This window comes from Mustela erminea, chromosome 17 (genome assembly GCF_009829155.1).
Source record: "Mustela erminea isolate mMusErm1 chromosome 17, mMusErm1.Pri, whole genome shotgun sequence".
Classification (NCBI taxonomy): domain Eukaryota; kingdom Metazoa; phylum Chordata; class Mammalia; order Carnivora; family Mustelidae; genus Mustela; species Mustela erminea.
Window position 1 is genome coordinate 39,328,750 of NC_045630.1, and position 18,506 is coordinate 39,347,255.

The following is an 18,506-nucleotide window of genomic DNA, read 5'->3' on the forward strand; positions in this document are numbered from 1 at the left end:
ATGACTGAAAGAGTCTATGAATAAACAAATGAACAAAAGTACCAGGACAATGGATAAAATGTATAAGGAGTTGGGCTTTGTCTCAAAATAGGAATGACAGTTGCGCTCCCTTCCCAATACCCTGTAACTGTTTCTCTCATAGCCGTTAGGAGCCTCTTCCATATGTTGGGGAAGCTCTCTCAGTGCAGAAAGCGTTTCTGGTTCATCTCTATTTTCCTAGCAGCTAATACATAGTAAGTACTAAAAAGTGTTAGGAGAAGTGATTTTTTTTTTTTCCATGAATAACAGCAAAATATTGTTTAACAATAACGGCACCTGGGTGGCTCAGTCTGTTGTGTCTGCCTTCGGCTCTGGTCCTAATCTCAGGGTCCTGGGATCTGGCCCCTTGCACATCAGGGAGCCTGCTTCTCCCTCTCCCTCTGCCTGCCACTCCCCCTACTCGTGATCTCTCTCTGTCAAATAAATAAATAAAATCTTTAAATTAAAAAAAAATGTACTAAGTGAAAGAAGCTTATCTGAAAAGGCCACAGACTGAGTGACTTCCACTATATGACATTCTGGGAAAAGCAAAGCTATGGAGACTGTAAAAAGGTGGGCGGGGTGTGTTATTGGGGAGGGTAGGGTAAATAGGAGGTGCAGAGAGGATTTTTAGGGCCCTGAAAATACACTGTGTGGTACTATAATGATGGATACTTTTATACATTTGTCCAAAGCCATAGAATGTGTGACACCCAGGGTGAACCCTAATGGGTGCTAAGAGCTTCGGGTGTCAGTGTAGGTTCATGAATTATAACCAAAGTAGCCCTACGGTGGTGTGAATGGGGAAAGCCATGCATGTATGGGGGCAAGGGCCTCCTCACAGTTTTGCTGTAGCCCAGCACTGCTCAAAATAAAGTCTTAAACAAACAAACAAAAAACAGTGACGATGTGGTGGTAAATTCCCTGCCCCTGGAAACGTTCTTTGTCAAAGTTAAGTAACTCTCAAGAAGTTCAGATTTTCACGCATTAGTTGGCAGGTTGCACTGTGTGTGTGTGTGTGTGTGTGTGTGTGTGTGTGTGTGTGTACACATTCTATTTCAAGTCAAAGATTCTGTGAAAAAGAAAGCAAATATCAAAGGAGTACTAGATTGAGTGGGACAAGTTTATATTCTGGGAACTGAAGATAATTTTATGGAGTGCCTATCTAAAATTTCAAAAGCCTCCTCCCCTGATATTTCATGTCCTTCTTCCTTGATTGATTGATTTATTTTTTTAGCCCTTCCTATCTTACACACTGTATATATATTTTTCATGTTTACCCTTTTTTTTTTCCCCCTGCCAGAATTTTTCTTTTGAGGGTAGGGATTATCATCTGTTTACTTTGCTACTGTCTCCCCAGGATACAGAACAGTACCTAGCATGAATGGCTCAATATAATATTTGTTGAATAGAATAGATGTCTGTAGGCTTACGATAGGTATCACCTACTTATGTCCAATAGTTAATGATTGTGTGAATATTGTGTGATTGAAAACTTATTCTGACTTTTTTAATTACAGAAGGCTTTACGACCGGATATGGGCTATAATACATTGGCCAACTTTCGAATAGAAAAGAAAATTGGTCGCGGGCAATTTAGTGAAGTTTATAGAGCAGCCTGTCTCTTGGATGGAGTGCCAGTAGCTTTAAAAAAAGTGCAGGTAAGATTATTTTAATTATGTAAATCTATGTAAAATTATACTATATGAATAATAAATAGAGGAAAGTATGTCCTGAATGATTAGATAATGATAGTCTTAACTTGAGAATGCTAGAAAGGAGTAAAAATTATACTTTAAAAGCTTGAATTGAGTGTAGTACACAGTGGAAATTAATTTTTAATTTTAATATTACTTCTAAGCTTTAAAAATTTAGCTGGTTTTGTTCACCCAGATTTAGTACTGACTGCAATGATCCTGGAAAAGCTTTTACAATTCCAGATTTTAGGAGGCAGATTTGACTTCTCACCACTTGCTCCTAACTCAACAGGTAACTCACAAGAGGAAAATAGACTTTACAAAATGTATTGCCTAGGGTTTGTAAGTGGCAGTCCAGGGTATTATATTAATGTGGAGAACCACACTGGCAATAAATGAAAGAACAATGAAGTTAACTTTCTTTATTGGAAAATTTTAAAAAGAATGAAATGGATTGATTAAATCAGAGGATTGATGACGTGTTTGAAATTGCCCTCTTGTATCTGTATCCTTATGGAATCAACTTTGCTCTTCAATCCTGACTTTTCTTTTGTTTCCCTCAGATTCATTTATCTTGTTCTAGCTCCTCTTATCAAGTCCTGACCTAACCCTAGTGGGCTAGTCCCATTGAGCTACCTGCAGGCGTACCTGCCAGAGCCCTGGAACTTTCATTTGCCTGAACAAGTCTAGAAAGTCTAATGTCACTTGCCTTGTTCTTGTGTCGCGGGGTATGTTTGACATCACACAGTTTTGCTTCCCGTTTTTCAGATAACGTAGTTATTGTTCATACCTGCCCATAGACTTCCTGTTTTACTCTGCAACCCTGATACCTTTTTTCTGTAGTGACCTGTGAGACCAGTTTCCTGTTTTTGTGTGTGTGTGTGTGTGTGTGTGTGTGTGTGTGTGACTTCTTAAAGCATCAGTGTACTTGAAGTAGCCATTACAGAGATGAACAGTTTTCCCTTACCTTTTTAAGGAAATATTAAATGTTTATAAAAAACGTTATGTGGCATATATGATATGAAGAATAATAGAAATGCCCTCATATCCGCCACCCAGCTTAAGAAATAACAGCATTAAAATTTTTTTTTGATCTATAGTCACCACTCCCTTCCCGTAGAGGGAACCACGTCTGGAATTCCGTGTTTAACATTCCTTTGCTTTTCTTTACAGTTTTCCCACATCTGTATAAATTTCTAAATAGATCTGTTGTTTGCTTTGCATTTTTGGAGCTTTACATCAGCGTCATCACATGTTGGTGCTTGTGGCTCTACATTAACCTTTTCACTGCTGTATTGTATTCTGTGGTTCGTGTTACATGTTGCTTGCTGGTTGGATTGTTTCTAAGTTGTTTATTATGGTAAACATTACTGCTCTGCTAGTCTTCTGTGTCTCGCAAGCATCTTGTGTGACATGTGAGCATTTCTCTATTGTCTGGGCCTAAGAATGGAGATGGTGAGCCACAGGCGATATGCATGGTAGGTTCTACAAGTTAATAGCAAGTTACTTTTCATAGTTGCACCGGTGACTTTCTCATAGGCAGCATGTAAGAGTAGCTGTCTTCTCTTGCTTAATGTGCCACTTAGAACTTAAGAAAACATAATATAGAATGCAGATACTAATGTTCATGAAGCAGATGACTTTTGGAAGGATGATTCCCTTATAAAAGAACTCTGATCCATTTTTTAAATGTATTTATGAAATTTCTACTGTGCATTACTAGGCACCGAGGGGAAATAAAAAGGAAGCTAGTCATAGTATTCCTGCGTTCCAGAGAAAAAAGAGTCTATGTGGAACAATTAAAGGTTAAGCCTTCTGGCATGGATTCCTGATTTAAACAGGAGTTCACAGAGTGGAGATGTCCGTTTGAGCCATTGGTGGAATCGGAACATAGGCCAGGCTGCCAGTGCGAGACCAGCTTCTGGAGAGCACTGGAGCCGGGAGCAGGAATTTGTAGAATAGGAAAGTAAGGAATCAATATGGATCCTCATGTAGAGGAATAATCTTTAAAATTCATTCATTTAAAAGGAAAATTACAAACCAAACACACAAAATGGACTGGGAAGAAGTCAGCTGCTTATTTGCCACAGGTAGTGAATGCCAGAGGGTAGATGGATTGAGAAATTACCAGGAGGTCTTGAGGCTTCTCAGCTTTCTTCTTCAGCTTCTAACTGACTCTGAGTGTAGAGAAAGAGACATGGCTCCATTCCACCTGTGTTGTCTTCCTTTTGATTGGAAATTTGAAAGGACATGAGTCAATTTGGGCAGTCATATTTCCATTCAGTATTAGATGCCCCTCTAACTGTTCCCATTCTGCACCGTGATAAACCTCAGATGGTGGTCTGCTGGGTGGGGTCCGTTTGTGCTCTTGCATTAGAACATTCGTTTCCGCTTTATACAGTGTTAATACTGGGGCATGTTCCAGTTTAAACGTAGCTACTTTATAGAGGAGAGAGATGCTTTTGTAAAGATATTCGTAGCTTATTTAATTAGGAAATGGTGTCTTAAACCTTTGTGAGGAGAAATGTGTTTGCATTTCAGATATGGTATTGATTTTTGTGATGTATTACATCACTGAACAATGAGTCCTGTGTTTCTTCCTTTAAAAAAATCTCTGTAGCTTAAAGTGAAAATGTTTTAAAAATATTGTTAACTAGACTATCTTCCTTTTTGGAAAGGAAGCCCTTCTTCAAAAAATTCATGAAGAATCAAATACTGGATTTCCTCATGCATCTTGTCACTTGTCTGAAGATCGGTATTACTGTTCCAGCTCTTCTAGAATCTTTCCTGAATACTGTGCTTGGGTTCATAGGCTGAAGTGCTGCTTTTACAATTCGTTTGTCTGCTTCGGTATCATTCAGGAGACACGTCGGAATTACCATCTAGATTCTTCAGCTTAGTTTTCAAGGCATTTCTTTACTTTGTCCCACACCATCAAGTTTTACTTTTTCAAGACTTTACAAAAACAGTGTCCTAAGCCCTGGTGATGTTCCTGTAGGTTTGCCTGTTACCTGTGTGTGGAAAGAAGAGTGAGTGTCCTGAATACCTGAACGCATAAAGAGATCTGAGAGCCTACAGTGCATGGCAGTGTTAACCAATCTTTTCAAAAATGTACCCACATCTCATCATGATTCATTTGCCAAAATTAAGATGGTGCCTTAGCTGATGTGACATTTTTGAAATTCCATGAACCACCTTTGCTTCTGTCTCCCTGTTTCCCTTTGACATTTTCCTTCTTACCACTCATTCACTCATTCCATCTCGTGTTAATATTTGGATCAGCTCATGTTCAGTGGTCAGTGTGGAAGGCTTTGGGAATACTAAGATAAATAATAGGGCTCATGGGATTCCAGTAGAAGTGCAAGAGAGAAATGTCTGAAATCCCAGGATAGGCACTGTAGTTAAGAGTGGCCTCCAGGAATGTTGGTGAGAGGGAGATTGGGATAAGTCTTCACAGAGGATGTGACCTGGGTCTCAGAAGCTCTGTTCTTTATGTAAGAAGACTGTCAAAGAATTCTTTTGATCTGGTACATGTAATCTCTATTTTGTTATGCTTAGTTCATTGATTAGAGCTATGTAATTGGAATTCATTTTTATTTTAGCAATCTTACAACACGGTACTAATATGAATTTTGGGTCTCGCTGTGTCTCAGTCCTTTGATGTTTGTTACCCTAATTTTCGGATAGTAGGTGAAATATTTAGATCTTTAGTTCTGTTTGCCTAGTCTTAAGTTATATGTCCCGATAACACTGTTTTCCTATGGGACATTCATTGTCAGAGATACTTATTGGAATAGAAAGTACTGTTGTATAGTACTAACAAAGATAAAGTACTAATGTATTTTGTTCAAATTCACCCTTTTGATACACAGGTTAACTTTCTGAAGAAACGGTATTCTTTGATGTTTATTGCTTTACTTATATTTGATTATTATAGTAAAACATTTATCAAGAAAATCACTCTTTAAAGTATATTGAGTTTACCTTGCTTCTTTTTACATATGTTGATTTTAGTTTCTAGCTTTTGCATGTATTCATGTTTTAGAAATTGGGATTGCATGCATGTAGGAATTTGTGAGCTATGATAGCTTCTTCCATAATGCATACAGATTAGAATACATTCCTAATCTCTACAACCATATATCCAATCTGTATCTCAGTGTTCACAGTGATCACTGAATTCATCCTGCAGTTTTTATCAGCTTCATTATTTGATATCTGTAGATTTCCTTTGAGCCTTACAATAGTTATTTGGACAAATGAAAAGTAGAAAGCATTTGTAAGAATAATCTGTACATTATATATTTTTTTTAATTGGAGAATAATTTAGTAATTGTTAGTTTAGTTGTTAAGGAGACACATTTTTTTATCTTAAAAATGAAAGCTTCTTAAATTTATTTATTGTACTTGTAATTTTTTTAAGGCATTTCTTAGGCATATAAGAAATAGAGAAAATTTTTAGTTTTATTGAAGGTTTAGGGAATAGGGCATTTTAGTTAACATTTTAGGGTTATAATGAATTACACGCATGGCATAAATAGATTATGAACATTAAAATATCGAAATGACTTAATGGATATCAATGAAATTATTTAGACCTATGTCCTTTTTAGATGTTCCACATTGTTTTTTTCTTTAGCATCTTATGGTGCCTTAGGGTTTTTATTATGCTAGTACAGGTTTTGATTGTACCAGTTGGTGAACTCTTCCAGTGGCCAAGCCCAGTGAATAAATATAGTTGAAGTAACTTTTTATTTATAACCTTTGAAGATTTTTGATATGCTCATTTAATATTTACTGAGGACCTACTATGTGGCAGACATCTACTCAACACTGAGATACGACAATTGAGTTCAGCATTTTTGGTGGGAGGTATAGACAGTAAGTCAAATAATTATAGCTAAGAAGGAAGTGACTGTCACATGACAGGAGAGAAAAATTAGGTGGGGGGGGAAGGAGTGCTTTTTGATAGAGTATCTAGCAAAGCTTTCTCTGCGTATGTGAAATTTAAGCTGAAGTGGAGGATAAGGAGTCAACCATCTGAACAGCAGGAAGCAGAGGATTCCAGGTGTAGAGAACAGCCTTGAACAATAGGATTGACTTGAACAATAAGACTGACAGAATATATTAAAAACTCATTGTTGTGACCCCCGTAAATGGAGTGCGGAAGAGAAGTAACATGGGGTTACAGAGCATGACAGGAACTAGAATTTGAGAGTTTTGTTTGTGAGCCATGAAGAAAGGTCTTGTACATTTATGTGTTATATGTTGTAAGGGTAATGAATAGCTATTGGAAAAGTTTAAGCGAGTGATGATAAAATCTGGTATATTTTTTAAAGACTGCACAGACTGTTGTGTAGAACATGGATTCATCCTTTCAGTACACAGTAATAATAAGACCAAACATTATTAATTGAAAAATGTTTAGCTCTTAAATAAATAATATTATTGGCAATATAAACAAAAATAACAAAATAAGAGATTTCTAAAACTTTGTAAACATTAAAGCTAAAAGAATATATAAAAGCAAATAGAGTCATATGATAGTTTTCATGTAGGAGGCAGATTTTAAGAGGTAGTACGTTTGACCTTTTTCCACAAATAGTTTTTTAGTTCTTGTTCTTTAAATGAGTCTTGCTTTGCCTCTGACGTTTACTCTTTCCTCACAACCGTCACCAACGTCATGTGCTTCTCTTTCTTGACTTGAGACACCGTGGAATCATCTTCATTAGGGCTTGCTTTCTCTACCATTTCAGACCACATTCTACACTCAACCATCTGTCATTCATTCCTCCATCTTTGAAACTAGTGTCATCCAGTTCAGTGCTTTTTCCCCCCATCTTTGTCCCTTGTCTGCCAGTCTGAAATAGGTTTCTTTGTTTTTTTAAGAAAAAAATTTTTTTCTCCACCCATTGCTTGATACCATATTGACTCGGTTGAGCCCAGACATCATCGTTTCTCAGCATGGCTCACTCCGTGACACTCCATCAGCTTCTCAGTCCATTATCAGGGCGTACCCTACACTTACTGATTCTAACTCAATCTCTCAAAATTCCTTCTCTAATTAAATTCCCAATTCTCTCCCATTCCCTCTTTCCAGTAAAACTTGTTCTTTGACCTCATCTTGATTACCATGGACACTATTCCATATTCTCCAGATCTCTTATTTAAGGTCTGATTTCAGTTATTCCCTTCTGTGGACCTTTGTCAGCGATTTGAGCAATGCCCCTCCTTTAGAATCTCTCTCTGTGTTGCTAATTCCCAGTCATGGTTAATCTCCACTGTGTGTGTCTTTATTTCTCTATTCACGTGTAACATTGTTTTGTGTCCCATAGCGCAGGAGGGTTAAGGGTATGTTTTGGAGTTCTTGTTGTTTGCTTGGACATGCGCTTTCTTACACCTCCCACTTGCGTATATTTTAATCACAGTATAATAAGAACCCCAAATCAGAAGACATATGATTATAATGTCCACAGTGGAAATTAAAAACTACTACCCTGAAGCCTCAGCTTCTTCCTGGATACATTCACGTTCAGTAGAGAATGCCCCCTCCTGTTTGACAGAAACAGTCTTTGCGTCGGTTGTGTTTTCACGACCACGTAGCTGTTGTGATTCTTCTTCTGCTAACTCTACCTGTTCTCTGGAAGGAATTTTTCTTTTCTGTTGTCCTTTGAGACATTTTCACCAGTTGCCCCATTTGTCCCACATCAGCCTCCCATCTCTGCCTGTAGCATCGTCGTCTGACTTTTCTCACTGACCCCACTCTACAACCTGTTGCTCAGCACCTGCCTGTAGCTTCTTTAAACTTGCCTCTTGTGTTTTCTGGGATTCCATGCTCTTGATTCTCTTCCCTCTCCGGTATCCCTCTTCTGTCGCCTTCAATCCCTTGTTTTTTCCATCCCCTTTAATTGATTCTATTTTGGGGTCATGTCTTAAGAGTTTTTAATTTTGGATCTTTTGCGTCTCTTTGAGCCACACTCTCCCTCACAGCTTCCAGTGTCCTCCATAGGGTAGCTTCTTAATCTGTAGAAGCCCTGACTAAGCTTTGGTGAACTTTAAACTATAAAATCTGAACAAAATCTTAAAATCTGAATGAATTTCTTATGATAATTTTTACAGGTTTTCTTCTTTTCTTTTCTTTTTTTTTTTAATTTTAAGGAAGCCTACTGAACAGGGCGCCCTGCTGCACTTGAAGTCAAGTCACCCCTAGCCTACTGAGTTAAAAGGCATTCCCTTGGAAACAAAAGTTTTTTAAAAGTCAAAGAATAGGGGCACCTGGGTGGCTCAGTGGATTAAGCCGCTGCCTTCAGCTCAGGTCATGATCTCAGGGTCCTGGGATTGAGCCCCCGCATCAGACTCTCTGCTCAGCAGGGAGCCTGCTTCCCCCTCTCTCTCTGCCTGCCTCTCTGCCTGCTTGTCATCTCTCTCTCTGTCAAATAAATAAATAAAATTAAAAAAAAAAAAAGTCAAAGAATAGTTAGTGCTGCACACTGATACCTAGCTCCATACCATCAGGACATTAAGGAATCCACAAGAAAGGAATCGAGGCCTGTCTTGCCATTTGCAGTTCAAACACGTTGATGTATTAAGAGAGGAAGGCAAACAGAAGCTAGGTCACAGGCTCTGGTGTTATAAAGGGAGGAAGGTTTCTAGCATCTTCTGTACTCACCTTGGTTAAGTTTCGCACCCCTAGCCCAATCTCTCCACCCTGTAGAGTGTCTCTGGATTTAGTCAGGCTAATGCTGGTGGTAGACTTCAGTTATGTGGCCGCTAACTTGTTCGGTGATTGTGATTTGTATCTAGAAGACCTCACAGCCCTTCTGCTATAGATTTTCCACCTGCACCCCCACCTCCATCCTCTGTCCCTTCAAATAAAAGAGAGAGGCTCTGTAAGGGAAAGTCTGCCTACCAGTCAGCAAGTAGGAGAACCAGAAATTTGCAGGCTGATAGCAAAAACATTCCTTAAAGCTCCTCTCCCCTTACTCAAGCAATGGTAGGGGATGGTCTGTACAGGCATCAGTCAGTTGGAATAAAGGGATGGAAGCATCACTTGGGCACCGTGTCAAAAGGACCAAGAACACTGGGATGAAAAATAGCATAATCCAAGGGTGGCTGAGACTTGTCATTTGGAATATAGGGACTCAATTTAGGCATAAGCTGCTCAGTTCATTTATTCAGGCTCTATAAAGCTGGGGAGGCCCAAGAGATAATTTGGTTAGGATTTTCATTTATATAAGACTTATTTAAAGTGAGATGATATCAGGTTTTTCAAACTTTCTAGTATACATTTTTAAGTATTTTTCATTGCTACATATTAAGTGTTTTTTCTTCTAACAGATTGACATATGTCTTTGCAAGGACATTTCTATTAAACTACTTGAAGGCCTCTTTTTCCTCTTAAAGATTTCCTTTTTGGTTTCATTAGTCATGAGTAATTTTTTGGCAAAATTTAGAGATGACAAAAGAAAACTTTCAAAATGATTGAGAAAGTACCAAGAACTTACTAGCAAATACTTGCCTAAACGCTGTTATTAACTTTGCTCTTACCAAGTATACAGTAAGTTTAAAAACCCACAGAAACATCGGTAGAGCCCAGAAAGATGCCTTCTGAAGATAAGCTTGTAAATATTCTAAGAAAAGGTTTTTTGTTTTGTTCTGTTTTGTTTTACTAAATCCAGATTTTTTCCCCCCTTATGTGTTTTCTTTTCTTGCTCATGAAATCAGACAGTCTTGAATCTGTCTCGAAATGATTTAATCTAAAGATGCAGTTTTTATTTTTGTCTGGACTTACTGGCGAAGAGAAGAAAAATATGCGATACTACTGAATTCCCAATTAAGTGTATTTATAAATGTATTTGGTTCAGAATTTAGTTTTCCCTCAAATGGGCCAGCAATACTTATCTCTCAGTACTAAGGAGAGTCTTTGCTATTATTGAGAATTCAGTTAAAAATATAAGTTAATTTGTAATACTTAATTATTTACTTGTAAATTGAATTAAAACTTTTTTAAAGATTTTATTTATTCGACACAGAGAGAGCTTGAACAGGGAGTGCAGAGGGAGAAGCACAGGCAGACTCCCCACTTGGCAGGGAGCCCAATGCGGGGCTTGATCTCAGGACCCCTGGGATCATGACGTGAGCCAAAGGCAGACACGTAACCTACTGAGCCATCCGGGCACCCCAGAAATTCATGATTTCTATGGATACCCTCTTTTTTGGTGTTTTGTGTCTAGTTAGCATTTCCTAAAGCTCTTGTACACGTCTTTTTCTCATCTCATTCACTAGCTGTGCTTTTTAAATATTTTTCCCATCATAGAGATATTGATTATTGGGAGATTAAATTTATACATGTCAAGTTTGTGATTTTCTTCATTTTAGTCACTAATACCAGAATTATCCTTTCTCTTTCTCCTTAAAAAAAGTTTTCAGGAATTCCTTCAAAGTCAAAGACATTTAAAATTTATACTTCCCTGCATTTCTTTGAATTATCTGAAGTCCATTGTGACTCATAGTTCCTGAGAATGGCATCAGCATTCATGATATGGAGGGAATCCGTTAATTCTTTTGCCACTTTGACTTTTAAACATTGTGTGTGTATGTGTGTGCATTTCATATCTCTGTAACTAATATCAACCTCAACATTTTATTTACATTAATATTTGTTATTATTTAACAGGTTATATTAGTCATGTCAGTTTTTTCAGCATCACTTGGCAATTTGGGGAATGGGTGGCTTTTCTATATGAAGTTGCTAGGTATAAAGCTTATTCCTTTATAATAATGGTCTTTTGATTTTACTTAGTTCTATAAGAACTCTTTCTGGAGTGTATCATACTTTGCTGCATCTCTGAATCCTGCATGTAGAGTCCCTGCCAGTCCTACTCCCCCTTGTTAAGGTTCTCTCATCACTTTGTACAAGCAGCGTTTATTAGATTGTGTGTTCGTGTTCTGTGTTCCAGTCTGCATCTGACAGCGGCAAGCTTGTTTTTTTATTTGTATCTACAACAAAATCTAGTAACAAGTTGACAGCATGGTTTTATGAATGAAAGAAAGCAAGAACATGAACAAGTTATGTTATTTATGTTAATCATCTGCATGTAGAATAAAACTATGACGCTCTTGAAGAGGTTTGTGTTTATATGAGGTTTTTCCTTCAATAGGTAGTGTTATACTGTTTGTGCTTTAATGCTGGTTGTTGCTGGTTTTTTTTTTTTTTTTAACCCCTGCAATTAGTATCCATTTATAGCTAATATATTCTCTCGTTTTACCAAAGTTTGATATATATGAGCGCTTGATGGTTGCAAAAAATTTCTCTTAGTAGATATTTTATGTGAACTTTGTGACAGTGATTTGCCACTTATAGTCTTTTCTTTCTTTTCTTCTTTCTGTTGTGTAATCATAGTAGTCAGTGCAAGTTGATGATGGTCAAATTAGTTAGAATTACTACTAATGGAGAAGAGTGAAGCCATGCTCTCTAATACATGTGCTAGCATACACATTTCTTTTCTGTTGTTTGTATGAAGTGGGAGGAAATTTGATGCCACCTTGTGTATCTCACTCCCTTTATAAACCATTAAAGGGGACGGGCATCTGGGTGGCTTAGTCAGACCCATCCGACTCTTGATTTGGCTCAGGTGGTGATCTCTGGGTCTTAGGATCAAGTCCTGCATCAGGTTCCATGTTCAGCTGAGAGTTGGCTTGAGATTCTCTCTCTCTCCTTCTGCCCTTCCTCCCTCACACATACCCTTCTGCGCTCTCTCTCTCTCAAATAAATTAATAAATTTTTTTAAAAAGAAAAGCCCATTAGGGGCGCCTGGGTGGCTGAGTGGGTTAAAGCCTCTGCCTTCGGCTCAGGTCATGATCCCAGGGTCCTGGGTTCGAGCCCCGCATCGGGCTCTCTGCGGAGCCTGCTTCCTCCTCTCTCTGCCTGCCTCTCTGCCTACTTGTGATTTCTGTCTGTCAAATGAATAAAGAAATCTTTAAGAAAAGCCCATTAAATAAATAAGATACAATTCTATTTTTTTTTTCAGATCTTAAAATGTAGTTCTTAGCTGTTTCACATTAAAACTTGAAAAATATGATACTCAAAATTTTTGTTAGAAAATTAAATAAGTAACTAAAATAAAGAGGGCATGGAAATAAGAGGAGTATTTTGCTATAGTGTCAGGTGAAAACACATATATACCACATTGCGCCCTGCTGCTGTTTTCACTTTCTGACACACGTACGTTTGTACAAAAAATGGAAGGGAGTGAGCAAAAGCTAAAATTCTTTAAGGAAGTGAGTTTGTGGATATTTTTGTTTAAAATTTTATTTATAACTTTCTTATTTTTTTTTTAAGATTTTATTTATTTGACACAGAGAGATCACAAGTAGGCAGAGAGGCAAGCAGAGAGAGAGAGAGGGAGGAGGAAGCAGGCTCCTGCCTATCAAAGAGCCTGATTCAGGACTCGATCCCAGGACCCTGAGATCATGACCTGAGCTGAAGGCAGAGGCTTAACCCACTGAGCCACCCAGCCAGCCCCATTTCTTAATTTTTTTAATAAGGGGAAGATTAGAACTACATCTATGTTTGGATATTAAGAATGTTATTGAGCAAAAGTTGTGTATTACAGTTTGTGATTATACCCCCATATTCTGTATTACCTTTTATGCCTTCAGTATCTTTTGTTTCTTACATTGTCCTCAGAGTTCAGCTTTAATGTTACCCACTCCTCGCACGGGGATTCCTTCTTTAGATTTCTCATACTACACTTTGCACATACATGTACTTACTAGCTAGTGGTGTATGCGTTAGACTTTACAACCCCCTGGGACATTGAAGGAAATGCAGACTCTGGAGCTGGAATGATCTAGATTCAAGTCCTTGTTCTGTCACTTACTAATTTTATGACCATAAGGAAGTATTTAGCTTCTCTGAATCTGAGTGGTCATTCTAAACTGGAGCCAGTACTACTGACTTTATAAGAACACAGGCAGGATGATAGCACCATCTGGATGTAAAGAGGCTACACCCTCTGGTGGGTGTTCAGTGATTTCTTCTCAAGTCAAGAAGACTTGGATCATGCCCTCCTTTGAAGTTACACACCTACTTTTCCGGGAGCATTTTGACTGTCTGAATTAGGAAGACTTGGCCAAGTTGATGACTATAAATGTTATTAAAGTTGTTTTGTTATGTGGCTAGGGTTTTAATCGGCTCATAGTAGTGACTTATCCAGATATTTTCTACAATATTTAGCATACTGATTTTTTTATTATTGTTTGTTTTCCATACGCTTAGAACGTTGAGAGAGTTGTTTTCAGAGACATCATCAATATCCCTTTGATTACATTATTTATTATTGTGTTTTTACATTAGACCAGTATTTCTCAACCTTTTCTTCATTATCAACCCAAGGAGTCTTTTTAGGGTTTTTTTGGTTTTTTTTTTATGAAATTTTAATTCCACAGATAACAGTATATCTGTTTATGTGTTGTATGTATATCTGTGCTTTATCTTTAGTAAGGGTGAGACTCTCTCTCTGTTCTCTCTAAAGAACCGACTTTTTATCTCCTTCAAGTGCTATGATCCCAGTCAGGGTGTGCATTAGACCTTTTAGACATGATTTGATTGAATAGATAATGGTTCACAGCTTGGGATATATTTGGATAACTCAGAGTGAATTCTGGCTGCTCTATTAATTAGCTGTGTGAACTTTTGTCAGTTTCTTAAGTTTTCTAAAACCTGCTTTGTCTCATCTGTAAAATGGGAATACTGATGTTAATTGTCTTCAACTGATTGGGTGACAGTTAAATGGTAGTTAATGCAACATGTTTAGTAAATATTAATTGTTAAATATATATTCTCATTTTATTATGACCACAGTATCCATTCTATTTCATTTGAACTTGAGACTTGAAATATCTAGCAGTTCTCTTTTCTCATTTAAAAAAGAAGATTTTATTTATTTATTTGAGAGAGAAAAAGCAGGAGTAGAGGGAGAGGGTGAAGCAGGGAGCCTGACCCCAATGCTTATTCGCAGGACCCTGAGATCATGACCTGAGCTGAAGGCAGATGCTTAACTTAACTGTATCACCCAGGGGTCCCTCATTTCTCATTTTTAATACTGACTGCCTTTGGAAGGAAAAATGTAAACTCTAGAGGTAACATGAGGTAAACTACAGTTCTTTGTAACTCTTATAAAGCTAATCAGGAAGAAAATTTCTTAGTGTGTGTATAACCATATGTGAACTATTACAGTGTATTTACATGGTTCTTGAACCATGGATTATTATTTTATTAAATAATTCTGGATTCTCTTTTTAGATATTTGATTTAATGGATGCCAAAGCACGTGCTGATTGTATCAAAGAAATAGATCTCCTTAAGGTAAATAAATGAATTATTGATTATTTTGAACTAGATGAGCATGTTGATAAAAGTGATTTATGAAAATATTACACTTAACAAGCAAAAGCATTTTTTAAAAGATTTTATTTATTTGACAGACAGAGATCACAAGTAGGCAGAGAGGCAGGCAGAGAGATGGGGGGAAGCAGGCTCCCTGCTGAGCAGAGAGCCCGATGCAGGGCTTGATGCAGGACTCGATCCCAGGACCTTGAGATCATGACCTGAGCTGAAGGCAGAGGCTTAATCCACTAAGCCACCCAGGCACCCCAGCAAAAGGATTTTTAGAACTAAACTTAACTTATGCCACACTGGTTTGAAACAACATTATACAAATATGTATCTCAGTTTATGGAAGAATGTAGTTATTTTTTTAATTCATTGTAAATATTTAATCATATCATTTGGTAGGATTAGCTCCCCTCTCCTGCCTTTCAAACTAGGAAATAGATAAAATGGGCAAAAAATATTGAAGGAATTTTTTCTTGACTGTCCCAAGCAGATATATTCTAAAGCTTAAGTAACAAATGAGTATTAGTATTAACTCAAGATGTAATATATTGAGAATGTGGACTGATCCAAATGGGTACATGCTTTTTGTAATATTTCTCTGTTTTTTCCAGATTTAGAAAGGATGATATAAAGAGTATGTTAGAATTAGCTTTTCAGTTTTTCATCCACTCAGAGAATATGACTGAAATTTCAGTTATCTCTTCACTGGTTTTATTCTAGTAAAATTTCCTTTGAGGAATGCTGTACCTTATGTTATATTTTTAACTGTTAGATAAGACTTGGATGTTTTTTATGCTATACATTTTTGTCTGTACCTAAAATGAATTCAGTTTATCAAGAAATATAAGAGTAAGCTCAAAGTGAACCATGCTTTCCAGCTGTTCTGTTAGTTGTAATTATTTCCTGGGCCATGAAGTAACTGCTCTAAATATATATATATTGTTATTAGAGAAATAATATATTAGCATAGAAGATGTGGAGGAAAAACTTATAAGTAGAAAGAAAAGAAGAAAATCATGTATATGCCCTCTGGGAGAATTCTTGAATAATTTTTTTTTGATAAACTATTTGTCTTATGTTAACTTGTTTAAAGATTGAACAGAAAGCAAATTGTACAAAAGGATTGTCAGTACATAGAGACTGATGCATATATTTCTATAAGGTGCAATTTTTCTTAAGATCATGTAATGTATCAACTCTATAGGTAAACTCAGTATGTTCACACTATTTGATGTAAAAGCTGTGTTCAGATAGAATACACCAGATGTCCTTTTGTTTTGTTTTAAACCACTGGCTGCAGTTATATAGGATCAGGTCAACTTCAAAATAGGAGTAAAAGGAATACTTTATTTACCATTGAATGCCCTTAATGACAGTTCCCATTTCAAAGGGTATAATTTTTAGGAACTGATGCTATAATTCTGCAATTCATTTATATTTATATACTTATTGAACATAGCAATACATACTCTAAAAAATTTTATGTGTAATTCACTCTAATAAAGAGTAATTTACTCTATTTCTAATAAAGAGTATTAAAATTAAATTATCTAGTATCTAGTGTCTAGTGTTACTTTCAATAATTATAATACCTGTTTCAAAAATCACTGAAGAAAAATATACTGTCATGTTAAGATTTCTGTAACTTAAAAATGAAATGCAGCAACCAAGTTTATTCTTTAGTTAAGAAACTGTAAGTGATTCCTGGGAATTTACAATAAGAAAACTTTCTGGTGTTTGTTTTTGTGTGTGTGTGTGTCTGTGTGTGTGTGTGTGTGTTTTTCCATCAGCAACTCAACCATCCAAATGTAATTAAATATTATGCATCATTCATTGAAGATAATGAACTTAACATAGTTTTGGAATTAGCTGATGCTGGTGATCTATCCAGAATGATAAAGGTAAGCTTTTGTTTTGCTTTTTTAAAACTAAGTATTTTTTTTTCTGATAGAATTGCTCTATAAACATATAGGTATATCAGATATTTTAAAGGCCTTGGTGAAATACTTTAAGATATGGTAGATACCTAATGAATGATAGTAGTGTTAATTATGATTATGAAACTGGTTTACCTGGTAAAACTCACTCTGCTCAGTTGAGATGTCTGGACACTCAGAAACCAACTTGGAAATAGATCAACAGATTTGTCTCTTCTGTAAGCTGAAGTTCAAATTTTGCAACTTGATTTTCTGAGCAGACCAACCCTTGATCCTTTATCTCTGGACATCGGGCAGAGGAGACAGAAAGAGATTCTAGAGAATCCTGATCTTTTCCTGGGAGGGATTCATCAAAGAATAAAGTGGGCTTTGCATTCAGACCTTTTTGGGGTTTGCACATCAAACCCCAGCTCAACCACTTTAAAGTTTATTTAACTTTCTTCTCCAAGAGCATGTTAATTGGGTTTAAGTTCAGCTACAAGTTATAGAAACCCCCAAATTACAGTGTTCTAAAAATTACTTGTTCTTAGGCAGGTTACTTCTGTGTATGACAGTTTCTCAAAAAACAAAATAATAATAGAACCTACCTCATAGGATTGTTGCAAATGACTAAATATTTGACATTTATTAAGACCTAAGAACTCGGGGTGCCTGGGTGGCTCAGTGGGTTAAAGCCTCTGCCTTTGGCTCGGGTCATGATTCCAGGGTCCTGGGATCGAGCCCCACATCTGGCTCTCTGCTTGGCAGGGAGCCTCATTCCTCCTCCTCTCTCTCTCTCTCTGTCTCTCTGTCTCTCTGCCCGCCTCTCTGCCTACTTGTGATCTCTATCTGTCAAATAAATAAAATCTTAAAAAAAAAAAAAAAGACCTAAGAACTGTCTCACACATAGTAATGTCTATGCAAATGGAAGCTACTGCTGTGTTATTACTGTTATTAATCATATTTCCCTGTTACATAAAATTCTGGAGCTGATATGGCAGCTCTGATCTGTCAGACTCTCAGAAACCAAGCCTATTTGCAGCGGATCAAGTCAGCTCTCTGAGGCAGGAAGGGACACATGGTACTTGCTGGCTGTATCTTGAGGCACATTACTGGATATGGCCACATAACATTTTTAGCTTCATCCCTTTGGCCAGAATTTAGTCTTATGAACCCAAGTAGCTACAAGGAAGGCTGGAATATAGTCTTCATTTGGCTGGTCATGTGCCAGCTAAACTTCTATTACTCAGAAGACATTTTGAACAGGGTGGGAATCAGTGAAAACCAACCCAAATGAGAAAAGCAAGGCTCTTTACTCTGAGCCTGCTAGAGCGATGGAGTCAACATTGTCAGTAACATTTTGGCAGAGATTCAGAGGTAGGCAGAGGAATAGGAAATCTTTATAATGGGAAAAATAAGCCTTTAGGGATGACCCAATTAGAGGTTGTTGGCACAAAGAAGCTGTACATGAGCTAC

At 37.1% G+C, this 18,506-nt stretch overlaps 1 protein-coding gene across 3 annotated transcripts in view; it reads left to right on the plus strand.

The window, feature by feature from the left end:
• The window catches only part of NEK7 (NIMA related kinase 7), a 156,061-nt gene that overhangs the window by 75,874 nt on the left and 61,681 nt on the right, over positions 1-18,506 (plus strand). For all 3 annotated transcript variants that reach the window (XM_032319398.1, XM_032319395.1, XM_032319396.1), the window contains 3 exons: positions 1,539-1,679; positions 15,022-15,084; positions 16,905-17,015. In XM_032319398.1, coding sequence (XP_032175289.1) covers positions 1,539-1,679; positions 15,022-15,084; positions 16,905-17,015 — 315 coding nt within the window. The remainder of the gene's footprint in view (positions 1-1,538; positions 1,680-15,021; positions 15,085-16,904; positions 17,016-18,506) is intronic.